Genomic DNA, 15,804 nt, shown 5'->3' with positions numbered 1-15,804 from the left:
TCAGCCCTCTTTCACGGGCGTTTCTTTGTTTCTTTGTTTCTTTATATGCTTCTTCCTCTTCCTCTTCCTCTCCTCTCCTCACTTGTCGCTTCACTCTCCTGGTTCTCCTCCAGAGCGTAAGAACCCTCCGGTGTTCACCAAGAAGCCGTCGGAGCTCATCGAGGACACGGAAGGAAAGCTGTTAAAGATTGAAGGCCGGGTGTCTGGCTCTCAGCCCATGTCAGTCAGCTGGTTCAAAGACGGCTCAGAGATCCACAGCTCGGAGAAATATGACATCAGCTTTAAGAGTAACGTGGCGGTTCTGGTGATTAAGAGCAGCCAGGTGAAGGACAGCGGCACCTACAGCTGCCACGCCGCCAACGAAGCGGGAAAAGTCTCTTGCGAAGTGTCTGTGGGCGTCTCAGGTGGGTGTTTCACTGCAGACCCTAACCCAACGGACATGTTTAAACTCTCTCTCTTTAGTGGTGAATGTTTTATATCAAAGTGATTTTCTGTCTGTAGTTTATTCTTTATAGCCGCAGATCTACCATTAATCTTCCTGTTGTCCTCCAGTCAAGGAAGGAAGGAAGGAAGGAAAGGAAGGGAGGAAGAGAGAAAAGAAAGGAGGAAGGAGGGAAGGCGTGAAGGGAGAAAGTGAGAAAGAAGGAAGGAGGAAGGAAGGGAGGGAGGAAGAAGGAAGGGAAGGAATGAAGGAGAGAAGGGAGGAAAAAAGGAAGGAGGGACAGAGGGAAGGAAAGAGAGAAGGAAGGATGGAAGGAAGGAAGGAAAGAAGGGAGGAAGGAAGGTAGTAGGGAGGGAGGGAAGAAAAAAGGAAGGAGGGACAGAGGGAAGGAGGGAGGAAGGAAGGAAGAAAGAGAGAAGGAGTGAGGGAAGGACAGAAGGAAGGAAGGAGGACGACAGGAAGGTTAACAGATTCATCAATGATAGAAATGTTTGTTGCAAATCTCCCTCCATCTCTTTAATGATCCGGCCCACATCAGACCAGATTGTTCTGTTTGTGGATCTTAAATGAAGATGAGTTTAACCCCTCGGCTCTAAAACAGGAAGTAGAAATGATCCTGTACTTATAATCATAGATTTCATATAACATCATTATTCTAGAAGTCTCTTTTCCTTTCATGGATTCATCAGGTTGCTTTTGTTGCAGAGCTGCTTCACGTTGGACCAATGAAGCTGTGAAATGTTCCTCATCCTTCCTTCCTTCCTTCCTTCCTTCCTTCCTCCCTTCCTTCCTTTCCTTCCTTCCTCCTCTCTACAGAAGCTAAGAAGCCTCCGGTGTTTGACGTCCCGCTCAAACCGGCGTCTGCAGACGAGGGTGAGAAGCTGAGTCTGAGGTGTCACGTGTGCGGCTCTGCTCCTCTGAAGATCCAGTGGATGAAGGACAGGAAGGAGCTCTCCTCGACAGGAAGTACCAAGATCAGCTTCTCAGACGGGACGGCGTGCCTGGAGATAGGCTCCGCCTCCAAACACGATGCAGGAGATTACCTCTGCAAGGCCACCAACGAGGCAGGAAGTGAGTTCTGCAAGGCCAAGGTCACCATCAAAGGTAAGACACGCTCTTCCTACCTTCCTTTTATCCTTCCTTCCTTCCTTCCTTCTGTCTTTCCTACCTTCCTTTTATCCTTCCTTCCTTCCTTCCATCTGTCTTTCCTACCTTCCTTTTATCCTTCCTTCCTTCCTTCCATCTGTCCTTCCTCCCTTTCTTCCTTCCTTCCTTTTGCCTGACTTTCCTTCCTTCCCTTCTTATTTCCTTCCTTCCTTCCTTCCTTCCTTTCTTCCTTCTGTCTTTACTTCCTTCCCTCCTTATTTCCTTCCTTTCTTCCTTCCTTCCTTCCTTTCTTCCTTCCTTTCTTCCTTCTGTCTTTACTTCCTTCCTTCCTTCTTGCCTTCCTTCTTTCCTTCCTTCTTTCCTTTTGCCTGACTTTCCTTCCTTCCCTTCTTATTTCCTTCCTTTCTTCCTTCCTTCTCTCCCTTTCTTCATCTGTCCTTTCTTCCTTCCTTCCTTCCTTCCTTCCTTCCATCTGTCCTTCCTCCCGTTCTTCCTTCATTCCTCCCACCTGTCCTTCCTTCCTTCCTTCCTTCCTTCCATCTGTCCTTCCTACCTCTGAAATAAAAAAGCAAACTGAAAAACTAAATAAAAATAAAAACTAAAGAATATTTAAAAACTATAATAACCTTGGTGTGTGTGTGTGTGTGTGTGTGTGTGTGTGTGTGTGTGTGTGTGTGTGTGTGTGTGTGTGTGTGTGTGTGTTGCAGAGAAAGCAGCTGCAGCTCCGACTGAAGCTCCGTCAGCTGCTCCGACCAAGAAGCTCGACAAGCTGTTCTTCATCGAGGAGCCGAAGACCGCTCATGTCATCGAGAGTGAGTCATGACACACACAACAGGAAGTCAGGACACACACAACAGGAAGTCATGACACACACAACAGGAAGTCAGGACACACACGACAGGAAGTCAGGACACACACAACAGGAGGAGGAAAAGAGGAAGGAGAGAAGGAAGGAAGGAAAGGAGTAAGGAGGGATGGAGGAAAAGAGGAAGGGAGGAAGAAAGGAAAGGAGTAAGGAGGGAGGAAGGGAGGAAGGAAGGAAGGATGGAAAGGAGTAAAGAGGGAGGGAGGAAAAGAGGAAGGAGAGAAGGAAGGGAGAAAGGAAAGGAGTAAGGAGGGAGGAAAAGAGGAAGGGAGGAAGGAAGGAAGGAAGGAGGAGGGAGCAAAGAAAGAGTGAGGAAGGAAGGAAGGAAGCAAGAAGGAGGGAGCAAAGAAAGAGGAAGGAAGGAAGGAAAGGAGTAAGGAAGGAGAGAAGGAATGAGGAAGGAAGGAAAGGAGTAAAGAGGGAGGGAGGAAAAGAGGAAGGAGAGAAGGAAGGAAGGAAAGGAGTAAGGAGGGAAGGAGGAAGGAAGTAAGGACAGGAGGAAAAACACTTTCTGTTTTTACTTTAACATTTTTTTAAGAACTGACAGAAATCTTTAATTTAGCAGCAGCAGACATGTTTTAGTTCTTGTGACATCACTTCCTGTTTCCCCCCCACCCACCCTAACCCTCCTGTTCCCCCCCCACCCTAACCCACAGAGGGAACCGCCACCTTCATCGCTAAGGTGGGAGGCGAGCCCATCCCCAGCGTGAAGTGGATGAAGGGGAAGTGGAGGCAGATCACTCAGGGAGGAAGGATCTCCATCGAGCAGAAGGGACAGGAAGCCAGGCTGGAGATCCGGGAAGTGACCAAGTCGGACTCGGGTCAGTACCGCTGCGTCGCCTCCAACAAGCACGGAGAGATCGAGAGCAGCGCCGACATCGTAGACGAGAAGAAGGAGACGACTCAGCCCGAAGGAGACCTCAGAGCCAAACTCAAGAAGTGAGTTTGTTCTCTTTCAGATTTAACCTTCCTGTCCTCCTCCCATCTGTTTTTACTGTTCCTTCCTTCCTTCCTTCCTTCCTCCCTCCCTTCCTTCCTTCCTTTCCCTCCTCCCTTCCTTTCTCCCTCCTTCCCTCCCTTCCTCCCTCCCTTCCTTTCTCCCTCCTGTCCTTCCTTCCTCCCTCGTTTCCGCCCTCGTTTCCTTCCTCCCTCCTTTCCTTCCTCCATTCCTTCTTTCCTTCCTCCCTTCCTTCCTCCCTCCTGTTCTTCCTCCCTTCCTTCCTTCCTTTACCTCCTCCCTTCCTTTCTCCCTCCTTCCCTCCCTTCCTTTCTCCCTCCTGTCCTTCCTTCCTCCCTCCCTCCTATCCTTCCTTCCTCCCTCGTTTCCGCCCTCGTTTCCTTCCTCCCTCCTTCCTCCCTCCTTTCCTTCCTCCATTCCTTCTTTCCTTTCCTCCCTTCCTTCCTCCCCCCCTCTCCTTCCTTCCTCCCTCCTGTCCTTCCTTCCTCCCTCCATTCCTTCCTGTCTCCCCCCTTTCCTTTCTCCTTTCCTTCTTTCCTTTCCTTTCCTCCCTTCCTTTCTTCTTCCTCCCTTCCTCCCTCCCTCCCTTTCTCCCTCCTGTCCTTCCCTTCCTTCCTGCCTTCCTCTCTCCCTCCCTCCCGTCCTTCATTCCTTCCTCCTTTCCTTCCTTCTTTCCTTCGTCCTTCCTTCCTTCCTTCCTTCTAGAAATAGAAATAGGATTTTAACCTTTTCTACATCCAGTGTCTTCGGTTCCTAACGTGTCTTTGTGTTCCTCCCTCCTTCTTTCCTTCCCTCTTTCCTTTCCTTCCTTCCTCCCTCCCTCCTGTCCTTCATTCCTTCCTCCTTTCCTTCCTTCCTTCCTCCCTTCCTCCCCCTTTCCTTCCTTCTTTCTTCCTTCCTTTCCTTCCATCCTTCTTTCCTTCCTTCCCTCCTTCCTTCCTCCCTCATTCCTTCCCTCTTTCCTTCCTTCCGTCCTTCCTTTCCTCCGGGCCTTCCTTCCTTCTCCCTTCCTTCCTTCTTCCTCCCTTCCTCCCTTCCTCCCTTCCTCCCACCTTTCCTTCCTCCATTCCTTCTTTCCTTCCTTCCCTTCTTTCCTTCTGTCCTTCCTTCCTTCCTAACGTGTCTCTGTGTTTGTGTTGTCAGGACTCCGTCCAAGCAGAAGAGTCCAAAGGAAGAGAAGGACATCGACATCGTGGAGTTGTTGAGGAACGTTGATCCTAAAGAATACGAGAAGTACGCCCGGATGTACGGAATCACGGACTACCGCGGCCTGCTGCAGGCCATCGAGCAGCTGAAGAAGGAGAAGGCTGAAGAAAGTGGAAGACCGGTAAACTCCTCACACACGGGGGGGGGGGGGGGGGGGGGGGGTCAAACATGAGGCCCGTGGACCAGAACCGGCCCGCCGAGGGCTGCAATCAGGCCCACTTTCCTTCCTGTGTTCTTTTCCTTCCTTCCATCTGTCCTTCTTCCCTTTCTTCCTTCTGTCCTTCCTTATTTCCTTCCTTCCTTCTGTCTGTCCTTCCTACCTTCCTTCCTTCTGTCTGTCCTTCCTACCTTCCTTTTTTCCTTACTTTGGTCCTTCCTTCCTTCCTTCGGTCCTTCCTTCCGTCTGTCTGTCCTTCCTTCTTTCCTTCTGTCTGTCCTTCCTCCCTTTCTTCCTTCTTCCCTTTCTTCCTTCTGCCCTTCCTTATTTCCTTCCTTCTGTCCTTCCTTATTTCCTTCCTTCCTTCCATCTGTCCTTCCTCCCTTCCTTTTTTCCTTACTTTGGTCCTTCTTCCAGCTGTCCTTCTTCCCTTTCTTCCTTCTGTCCTTCCTTATTTCCTTCCTTCCTTCCATCTGTCCTTCCTTCCTACCTTCCTTTTTTCCTTACTTCGGTCCTTCCTTCCACCTGTCCTTCCCCCCTTTCTTCCTTCTGTCCTTCCTTATTTCCTTCCTTCCTTCTGTCTGTCCTTCCTCTCTTTCTTCCTTCTGTCCTTCCTTGTTTCCTTCCTTCCTTCCATCTGTCCTTCCTACCTTCCTTTTTCTTTACTTCATTCCTTCCTTCTGTCTGTCCTTCCTCCCTTTCTTCCTTCTGTCTGTCCTTCCTCCCTTTCTTCCTTCCTTCTGTCTGTCCTTCCTCCCTTTCTTCCTTCTGTCCTTCCTTCTTTCCATCCTTCCCTCTGTCTGTCCTTCCTACCTTCCTTTTTCCTCACTTCGGTCCTTCCTTCTGTCTGTCCCTCCTCCCTTTCTTCCTTCTGTCTGTCCTTCCTCCCTTTCTTCCTTCTGTCCTTCCTTCTGTCCTTCCTTATTTCCTTCCTTCCTTCTGTCTGTCCTTCCTCCCTTTCTTCCTTCTGTCCTTCCTTCTTTCCGTCCTTCCCTCTGTCTGTCCCTCCTACCTTCCTTTTTCCTTACTTCGGTCCTTCCTTCTGTCTGTCCTTCCTCCCTTTCTTCCTTCTGTCCTTCCTTCTTTCCTTCCTTCCTTCTGTCTGTCCTTCCTCCCTTTCTTCCTTCTATCCTTCCTTGTTTCCGTCCTTCCTTCTGTCTGTCCTTCCTCCCTTTCTTCCTTCTGTTCTTCCTTCTTTCCTTCCTTCCTTCTGTCTGTCCTTCCTCCCTTTCTTCCTTCTGTCCTTCCTTCTTTCCTTCCTTCCTTCTGTCTGTCCTTCCTCTCTTTCTTCCTTTCTTCCTCCCTTCCTTCCTTCTTTCCTTCCTTCCTTCTGTCTGTGGCCCTTGAATGAAGATGAGTTTGACCCCTCTCACATGTCTGGGTTTCTAGATGAAGTGCTGAGTGTTGGTCTTGTTGGCAGGAACTGGAACGTGGAGACAGAGAGAGTGATGAAGACATGGCCCGACTGGTGGCCGACCTGCAGAAGAGGATGGAGCGCACTGAGGTGAGGAAGAGTTCACTGTGTGATAGAGCTGCTCCGTTAGGAAACATCATAACCACGATTATTTTAACTTTAGAAACAAAGGGAGGGAGGGAGGAGGGAGGAGGGAGGAAAAAAAAGGAAGGAAGGAAGGGAGGAAGGAGGAAGAAGGAAGGGAGGGAGGAAGGAAGGGAGGAAGAAGGAAGGGAGGGAGGAAAGAAGGACGGGAGGAAGGAAAGGAAGGGAGGAAGGAAGGAAGAAGGAAGGAAGGGAGGAAGAAGGAAGGGAGGGAGGAAAGAAGGAAGGGAGGGAGGAAAGGAAGGAAGGAAGGGAGGGAGGAAAGGAGGGAGGAAGGAAGGAAGCAAGGAAAAGAGGAAGGAAGGAAGAAGGAAAGGAGGGAGGAAAGGAGGAAGGAAGGAAAATAGGAGGGAGGGAGGAAAGAAGGGAGGGAGAGAGGAAAGAAGGAAGGGAGGGAGGAAGGAAGGAAGAAGGATGGAAGGGAGGAAAGTCAGGAAGGAAGGAAGGAAGGAAGGGAGGAGGGAAAAGAGGAAAGAAAGAACAGTCAATTTGACCCGCGAGGACGACAGGAAGGGTTAAAATGAAAGACTTATTGCTGTTGCCATAGAAACACTGAGTGATGTGTAATGGTCTTGTCCCTCCGGCAGCCCGTTACCGTGGTGAAGGACATCGCTGACCAGGCTGCGTTCACCAAGAAGGAAGCGGTGTTTGAGTGCGAGGTGAAGATCAACTACCCGGAGATCGCTCTGTCCTGGTACAAGGGAACGCAGAAACTGGACACCAGCGATAAGTATGACATCAGCATCAGCGGCGACCGCCACCTGCTCAAGATCAGGAAGTGCCAATCAGCTGATCAGGGAAACTACCGGGTCGTCTGTGGGCCGCACATCTCCAGCGCCAAGCTCACCGTCATGGGTCAGTACTCACAACCCCTAACCCAGTTATCCTTCCTTCCTTTCTTCCTTCTGTCCTTCCTTCCTTTCTTCCGTCTGTCCTTCCTTCCTTTCTTCCTTCCTTCTGTCCTTCCTTCCTTTCTTCCTTCCTTCCTTCCTTCCATCTGTCTTTCCTACCTTTCTTCCCTCCTTCCTTTTGCCTGTCTTTCCTTCCTTCCATCTGTCCTTTCTTTCTTCCGTCCTTCCTTCCTTCCTTTCTTTCTTCCTTCCTTTCTTCCTTTCTTCTTTCTGTCCTTCCTTTCTTCCTTCCTTCCTTCCTTCCTTCTGTCTGTCCTTCCTCCCTTTCTTCCTTCCTTCCTTCTTTCCTTCCTTTCTTCCCTCCTTCCTTCCTTCCTTCGTTCCGTCTGTCCTTCCTTCCTTCCTTCCATCGTCCTTCCTACCTTTCTCCCTCCCGCCCTTCCTCCTTTTCTTCCTTCCTTCCATCTGTCCTCCCTTCCTTCCTTCTATCTGTCCTTCCTTCCTTTCCTTCCATCTCTTTAACAACCCTAACCCATCAGATCACATTCTCCTGTACATATATGACTCTTTAAATGAAGCAGAGATTTGACCCCCCTGCTCTAACCACCCCCCCCCCCGTCTCTCTCTCTCTCCTCTCTCTTTTCTTCTTCGTGTGTTTTTATCTTGCAGAAGCCGAGGTGGAGAAGCACCTGGAGGAGACATCGGGTAAGGAAGGCCAGTCGTGCACTCTGTCTTGTCAGTTGTCGGTCCCTAACGTTGAGGCTCAGTGGTTTAAGAATGGCCAGCAGGTAGAGATGAAGGGCAGGTTCAGATCCGAGGTGAAACACAAAGTTCAGAAGCTCGTGATCAGAGAGCTGAAGCCTGAAGACGAAGGCCGATACTCCTGCAAGTACGAGCAGCTCGAGTCCTCGGCGGATCTCTGGGTGGAAGGTTTGTACCCGGCGGAGACCCTCCTCCTCCTGGACCCCCGCCCGCCCGTCTACTAACCTCTTACAACTTCCCCCTTCATCATCAACACCTCAGACTAACGCTGGATATGATATATTGGACTTCCTCTTTTTTTTTTTTCTTCTTCTTCTTCTTCTCTTTCTTCTCCACGCCTCTCCTCCTCCTCCTCTCCTGGATTACCTCGCAATAAAAAAAATAAAAAAGTAAAAAAACCAAAAACCCATCATCCAACCATCACCGCCACCTTCTCATTCGTTGTCTTCTTTACATCAGGGGTGTCAAACATGAGGCCCGTGGGCCAGAGCTGGCCCGCCAAGGGGTCCAATCCGGCCCACTTTACTTCCTTCCTTTCCCCCCTTCCTTCTTTCCTCCGTCCGTCTTTCCTTCCTTCTTTCCTTTCCCCCCTTCCTTGCTTCCTTCCTTCCTTCCTTTCCCCCCTTCCTTCTTTCCTCTGCTTGTCCTTCCTTCCTTTCCTTCTGTCTTTCCTACCTTTCTTCCCTCTTTCCTCCGTCCTTCTTTCCTTCCTTCTTTCCTTTCCCCCCTTCCTTATTTCCTCCGTCCGTCCTTCCTTCCTTCTTTCCTTTCCCCCCTTCCTTCCTTCCTTTCTTCCTTCTGTCCTTCCCTCCTTCCTTTTGCCTGTCTTTCCTTCCTCCCTTCTTTCCTTCCTTCCCTCCTTCCTTACTTCTTTCCTTCCTTTTTTCCTTTTCTTCCCTTCTTCCATCCTTCCTTCCTTCCTTCCATCTGTCCTTCCTTTCTTCTTTCCTTCCTTCCTTCCATCTGTCTTTCCTTACTTCCTTCCTTCCCTCCAACTGTCCTTCCTTTCTTCTTTCCTTCCTTCCTTCCATCTGTCCTTCCTTCCTTCTTTCCTTGAATGAAAATGAGTTTGACACCTCTGTCTTACATCATCTCAACTCAAACTCATCCTCTTCCTCTTCCTCTTCCTCTTCCTCCTCCTCCGACCCAGCAGCCATCATCCATAACCTCTGACCACCACCACCACCACCACCACCATCATGTCTAACCCCCCCCCCCCCCTCCAACCCCCCCCCCCCCCCCCCCCTCCTCCTGAACCTGTGGATGTTTTCTCTTGTCATACATTCCCAGTATGTGTGCTGCCAGACCACGTTGACCCATTCCCGTCTTTATATCTGTTTTAGCTGAACAAATTCATTTCACCAAACGCATCCACAACATCGAAGTCAACGAGCGCCAGTCGGCCACCTTTGAGTGCGAGGTTTCCTTCGACAATGCGATCGTTTCGTGGTACAAAGACACCTGGGAACTGAAAGAGAGCCCTAAGTACAACTTCACAAGCCAGGGCCGAAGACATTTCATGGTCATCCGAAACGTGGCCATCGAAGACGAAGGTGTGTAGAGAGACATCGAGCCCCTTCCCAAACTCCCCCAACCCAAAAAAAAAAAAAGCTCCAGTAGATTTTTTTTCTCATCATGATTTTTATTTTTCTCTGAGATGTTTTAAAGTCTTCATTACTAATATCCCATGTAGGCGTTTACTCAGTGATTGTGAGGTTGGAGCCCAGAGGAGAGGCTAAGAGCACAGCCGAGCTTTATTTGTCTGGCAAAGGTAACGTTTCCTAGTCAGGCTTCATCTTTTCTCAAAGCTTCTGTTCTTCAGCTTCCTGTCTGCTTCACTCTTTAACTCGTCTTCTTCACTCTTCCTCCCTTTTTCACAGAGATTGAATTAGCCATGGTGCCCATCGGTAAGTGTTTCCTTTCCTAGATCAATAGTTTCCTTTCCTAGATCACCCGTTTCCTTTCCTAGATCACCACAGACTTTTTAGGAAATCCTCGTTATTACTTTAGAGCAGAGGTTGTCAAACATGAGGCCCGCGGGCCAGAACTGGTCCGCTGAGGGCTGCAGACAGGCCCACTGTCCTATTTTCCTTCCTTCCTTCCTTTCTTCCGTCTGTCCTTCCTTCCTTCTGTCCTTCCGTCTGTCCTTCCTTCCTTCTTTCCTTCCCTCCCTTTCTTCCATCTGTCCTTCCTTCCTTCCTTTCATCTGTCCTTCCTACCTTTCTTCCCTCCTTCCTTTTGCCTGTCTTTCCTTCCTTCCCTTCTTATTTCCTTCCTTCCTTCCCTCCCTTTCTTCCATCTGTCCTTCCTTCCTTCCTTCCTTCTTTCCTTTCTTTCTTCCCTGCTTCCTTTTTTTGCCTGTCTTTCCTTCCTTCCCTTCTTATGTCCTACCTTTCTTCCTTCCTTCCTTCCTTCCTTCCTTCCTTCCTTCCCTTCCTTCCTTCCTTCCTTCCCTCCCTCCATCTCTTTAATGATCCGGCCCTCATCAGATCAGATCAGATTGAATGAAGATGAGTTTGACTCCTCTGCTCTAGATGCTAGCTTAGCTTAGCTTAGCTTAGCACAAAGACTCCGTTGGCAGTTAGCATAATATCGATATTACATTAAAGTGATTTTAGAGCCCAGATGTTATAATTCCCCAAAATCTGAACATCCAACATTATTTTTATAATTAGCTCAAGTTAACAAAGAGTATAAATATCAGAATATCATAAACTACACGTGAAGCATTATGTGTTCTGTGTTTGTTCTGTGTTTAGCTTTAATGTTAATTTTTTCTGTCTATGTGAATACGTACATAGATCTCATTTAGTCTTATTTATTTATTTATTTGTCATGGTAATTTTCAGATCATACAAACAAACATATAAAAATAAAATATATATATATTAAATATCCAACTGTTGTAGTTAGCTGCTTGTTAGCTGTGTGTAGTTAGCTGACGTTTGGTAGATATTTGGTTTCATATATGGATGCTAACGTTAGCTTAGCACAGAAAACAAACGTTAGCTTAGCACTAAAACAAACGTTAGCTTAGCACTAACAACAAACGTTAGCTTAGCACAATCAACAAACGTCAGCTTAGCACTAAAAACAAACGTTAGCTTAGCACTAAAAACAAACGTTAGCTTAGCACAAAAACAAACGTTAGCTTAGCACTAAAAACAAACTTTAGCTTAGCACAATCAACAAACGTCAGCTTAGCACTAAAAACAAACGTTAGCTTAGCACAAAAACAAGCGTTAGCTTAGCACAAACAATAAAACGTTAGCTTAGCACAAAAACAAACCTTCCAACAACTCTGGCAAATTAATTGATATGGCAAACTATTAATATAATGTTTTTTTCTAACCCTGTTTTTGCTTTAATATTAATATATATTATATTTATATATATATTTATTTTTTTTAAATGGGGTATATTTCATATTCTGTAGATGTGCCAGACTCCTCAGTTCAGAGGCCTGAAGTGGCTTCATCAGTGGAAATACAAGGTAAGATAATTATAAAAAATAAATAGTAAGTAAATAATAATATAGTACTATACTAATAATTTTTTTTTTACTTAATATAAAACTTTTTATAATAAAAAAAGAAATAAATATACTGGATAAATTGAATCTTTTCAGGTTAAAGTCAAGTTAAATTCAAAGTTTAAGGTCTGAATTGTTTTCTATCTTTTAAAGAATCTGCTAAATTCGTTCATTATGAGGAAGAGATTGAGCAGAGAGGTATTTATGCTTCTATTTCCTGTTTTCATTTCACCTCCCTCACCTTCACCAACAATTTAATTTAATTTAATTTAATTTAACCGTCCTGTTGTCCTCTCGGGTCTGATTGACCCCGTCTGTTCCTTCCTTCCTTCCTTCCTTCTGTCCTTCTGTCCTTCTTCCTTCCTTCCTTCCTTCCATCTGTCCTTCCTCCCTTCCTTCCTCCATCCCCCTTCCTCCCTTCTTCTTCTTTCCTTCCTTCCTTCTTCCCTTCCGTCCTTCTTTCCTCCCTTCCATCCTTCCTTCTTTTCCTTTCGCCCTCCCTCCCTCCATCCTCCTTCCTTTCCTTCCTTCTTTCCTTCCTTCCCTTCCATCCTTCTTTCCTCCCTCCCTCCTTCCTTTCCTTCCTTCTTCCTTCCTTCTTCCTCCCTTCCATCCTTCTCCCTCCCTCCTTCCTTTCCTTCCTTCTTCCTTCCTTCTTCCTCCCTTCCATCCTTCTTCCTACCTTCTGCTCTTCCTTCCTCCCTACTTTCCTTCCTTCGTCCATCCTTCCATCCTTCCTTCCTTCTTCCTCCCTCCCTTCCATCCTTCCTTCCTTCCTTCTTCCTACCCTCTGCTCTTCCTTCCTCCCTACTTTCCTTCCTTCTTCCTCCCTTCCTTCCTTCTTTCTTCCTCGAGGACAACAGGAGGGTTAATATAATTTAATCTTTCTGGTTTTATTTAACATCTAGATTTCTCATCACAGACTAAAACCGTGTTTGTCTTTTCTTCTTTAATATTTGGAAACAAAGAATCAGCTGAGTTTTCGTATCATTATGAAGAAGAGGTGGAGCAGAGAGGTACAACATGTTCTACCTTCATCCTCTTCATCCTCTTCATCCTCTTCATCACTTCCTGTCTGAGCAGATCTGGGAAAATTAATCACAAAGCTTCTTTAGTCTGAACTCTACATTTAATCATTTGATCTTTAGTTTCACTTATACATTAACCCTCCTGTTGTCCTGGAGTCAAGGAAGGAAGGAAAGGCGGGAGGAAAGGAGGGAGGAAAGAAGGAATGAAGGAAAGGAGGTAGGGAAGGAGGGAGGGAGGAGGGAAGGAAGAAGGAAGGAAAGGAGGTAGGGAGGACGAAGGAAAGGATGGAGAAAAGAATGAAGGAATGGAGGGAGGGAGGAAGAAGTAAAAGGAGGGAGGTAGGTAAGGAAGGAAAGGAGGGAGGGAGGGAGGGAGGAAAGAAAGAGAGAAGGAGGTAAGGAAAGAAAGGAGGGGGGAGGACGAAGGAAAGGAGGGGGGAAAGAAGGAAAGAAAGACAGAAGGAGGTAAGGAAGGAAAGGAGGGAGGGAGGAAAGGAGGGAGGAAAGAAAGAGAGAAGGAGATAAGGAAGGAAAGGAGGGAGGGAGGAAGAAAAGATAGAAGGAGGTAAGGAAGGAAAGGAGAGAGGGAGGAAAGAAAGGAGGGAGGAAAGAATAAGACAAGGAGGTAAGGAAGGAAAGGAGGGAGGGAGGAAGGAAAGATAGAAGGAGGTAAGGAGGGAAAGGAGAGAGGGAGGTAGGAAAGGAGGGAGGAAAGAATGAGACAAGGAGTTAAGGAAGGAAAGGAGGGAGGAAAGGAAGAAGGAAAGAAAGGAGGGAGTTAGGATTCATTAGTCATTAAAAGGTTTATTAAAGGTTTTTTCAGTTTAAACACAATTCAGAAACTGAATTTGCCCAAATCTGCCTCTTCCTCTGCCTCTTCCTCTTCCTTTCTTCCTTTCTTCCTCTTCCTCTTCCTTTCTTCCTCTTCCTTTCTTCCTCTTCCTCTTCCTCTTCCTTTCTTCCTCTTCCTTTCTTCCTCTTCCTCTTCCTCTTCCACCCATCGTAACCTCCATGGTGTCGTCTGACTGATCTCTGAATCAAGGAGACAAAACTTCTTCTTCTTCTTTGTTGGTTTTAAATACGTTTAATCCCATCTTCATCTTCCATCTTCATCTTCTCACTCTCACTAACACTGAGTCCTGGTTGTTTGATAGTTTCACAGTCCTCCTGCATGATGAGGAAGGAAACAAGGCTGCATGATGAGGAAGGAAACAAGGCTGCATGATGAGGAAGGAAACAAGGATTCAGCTGCAGTCTGAAGCCTCACAGCTAGATGGCGCTAAATCCTCATCACAGCCGAACCTTTAAATATTTCACACAGACATGAGTTTGGTTTCTCTTCAATTAACCCTCCTGTTGTCCTCCAGTCTAGGAAGGAAGGAAGGAAGAAAGGATGGAAGGGAGGAAGGATGGAGGGAGGGAGGGAGGAAAGAGATAAGGCGGTAGGAATGATAAAAGGGAGGAAGAAAGGGCGGAAGGAAAGGAAGGAAGAACGGAGGAAAGAAGGGAAGGACGGAGGAAGGAACGATGGAAGGGAGGAAGGAAGGAAGGAAGGAAGGAGAAAGGAAAAGAGGAAAGAAGGGAAGGGAGGAAGGAAAGAAGGAAGGAAGGAGAAAGGAAAAGAGGAAGGAAGGACAGAAGGGAAGGGGGAAGGAAAGAAGGAGGGAGGGAGGGAGGGAGGAAGGAAGGAAGGAAGGACAGAGGGAAGGAGAAAGGAAAAGAGGAAGGAAAGAAGGAGGGAAAGAGAAAGGAAAAGAGGAAAGAAGGAAGGGAGGAAAGAGAGAAGGAGGGAGGAAGGACAGATGGAAGGAAGGAAGGAAGGAAGGAATGAGTCCTGAGTGTTTGTCACATCGTTGTCTCTTTGTGTTCGTCGCTCTTCAGTCGAGTTTCAGTCGAGCTGGACAGAAGAGACCGTTACTCAACAGGTGTCCACAAGCAAAGGTAGCTTCACCTGTGTGTGTGTGTGTGTGTGTGTGTGTGTGTGTGTGTGTGTGTGTGTGTGTGTGTGTGAGCCGCTCGTAACCATGGCTCTCTCTTCCTGTTTGTGTTTTTTTCTCCCAACCTTTTTTTTTTCTTTTTCTTCTTCTTTGGTTTTCTTATAATCATTCTTCTTCTATAATTATAATTTTTATTTTCCAAACTAACCTCTCCTGGTTCTTTTTAGCTTCTGCATAACTCCTAAAACCTTTTTTTTTAAGCTTCGGTAATTATTGAAGGATTATTATAATTATCCTTCTTTGCACAGTTTGACTTTTAATTAAACTGGAAATAAAAAGTCTTTCTATTTGTTTCCACACATGTGATCTTTCTTTAACCCTCCTGTTGTCCTTGAGTCAAGGAAGAAGAAGGAAGGAAAGGAGGGAGGAAGGATGGAAGGGAGGAAGAAGGAAGGAGGGAGGGAGAGGAAGAAGGAAGGGAGGGAAGGATGCAAGGAAGGGAGGAAGGAGGGAAGGGAGGGAGGAAGGATGGAAGGGAGGAAGAAGGAAGGAAAGGAGGGAGGGAAAGAGGAAGGAGGGAAGGGAGAGAGGGATGAAGAAGGAAGGAAGGACGGACGAAAGAAGTAAGGAACGTAGGTAGGTAGGTAGGAGGGGAGGAAGAAGGGAGGAAGGAAGGATGGAAAGGAAAGAAGGGAAGGACAGACAAAAGAAGGAAGGAAGGTAGGTAGGTAGGTAGGTAGGAAGGAGGAAAGAAGGAAGGTAGGTAGGAGGGAGGAAAGAAGGAAGGAAGGAAGGTAGGTAGGAGGAAGGAAGGAAGGAAGGAAAGAAGGAACAGACCCGTGAGGACGACAGGAAGTTAAAGTTTGGGACTCTTCAGTAACTCAGACGTTCAGTTGATGATGATTCTGGATGTTTTCTTTTTGTTCTTCTTCCTGCAGCTGTCAGAGTTCCTGTTGAAGAGACCGTGGAGACCAAGAAAGTAGAAATGAGAGAAGCGATTCCTGTGAAAGGTACGACACACATGACCCCTGACCCCTGACCCCTGACCCCTGACCCCTGACCCTAACCCCAGCTCAGCTCACTGCTCTGCTCTTCTACCCGTCCATCCGTCTGTCTGCTACTAAACTCTTGCTTCTTCCTGTTTCACTCTTTTAGTTTCTTACTTGAGCTTCAGATAGACTTCTCTCTGTAGAGCAGGGGGGTCAAACATGAGGCCCGTGGGCCAGAACCGGCCCGCCAAGGGGTGCGATCCGGCCCACTTTCCTTTCTGTGTTCTTTTCCTTCCTTCCTTCCTTTCTTCCTTTTGTCCTTCCTTCCATCTGTCCTTCCTACTTTCCTTTTGTCCTTCCTTCCATCTGTCCTTCCTACTTTCCTTTTTTCCTTTCTTCCTTCCATCTGTCC

At 47.2% G+C, this 15,804-nt stretch overlaps 1 protein-coding gene across 1 annotated transcript in view; it reads left to right on the top strand.

Annotated features, from left to right (window-relative positions):
* Positions 1–15,804, top strand: part of ttn.2 (titin, tandem duplicate 2) — a 267,045-nt gene that overhangs the window by 103,522 nt on the left and 147,719 nt on the right. Inside the window, 15 exon segments of the mRNA XM_053329075.1 lie at positions 114–404; positions 1,259–1,546; positions 2,257–2,361; positions 3,071–3,353; positions 4,516–4,699; positions 6,156–6,239; positions 6,881–7,148; positions 7,814–8,074; positions 9,250–9,459; positions 9,600–9,677; positions 9,787–9,813; positions 11,343–11,399; positions 11,592–11,636; positions 12,413–12,454; positions 15,342–15,413. Of these exon segments, the coding sequence (XP_053185050.1) occupies positions 114–404; positions 1,259–1,546; positions 2,257–2,361; positions 3,071–3,353; positions 4,516–4,699; positions 6,156–6,239; positions 6,881–7,148; positions 7,814–8,074; positions 9,250–9,459; positions 9,600–9,677; positions 9,787–9,813; positions 11,343–11,399; positions 11,592–11,636; positions 12,413–12,454; positions 15,342–15,413 (2,295 nt within the window).

The sequence above is a fragment of the Scomber japonicus genome, chromosome 11, assembly GCF_027409825.1.
Source record: "Scomber japonicus isolate fScoJap1 chromosome 11, fScoJap1.pri, whole genome shotgun sequence".
NCBI lineage: Eukaryota > Metazoa > Chordata > Actinopteri > Scombriformes > Scombridae > Scomber > Scomber japonicus.
This window is presented reverse-complemented; position numbering and strand designations above follow the sequence as displayed.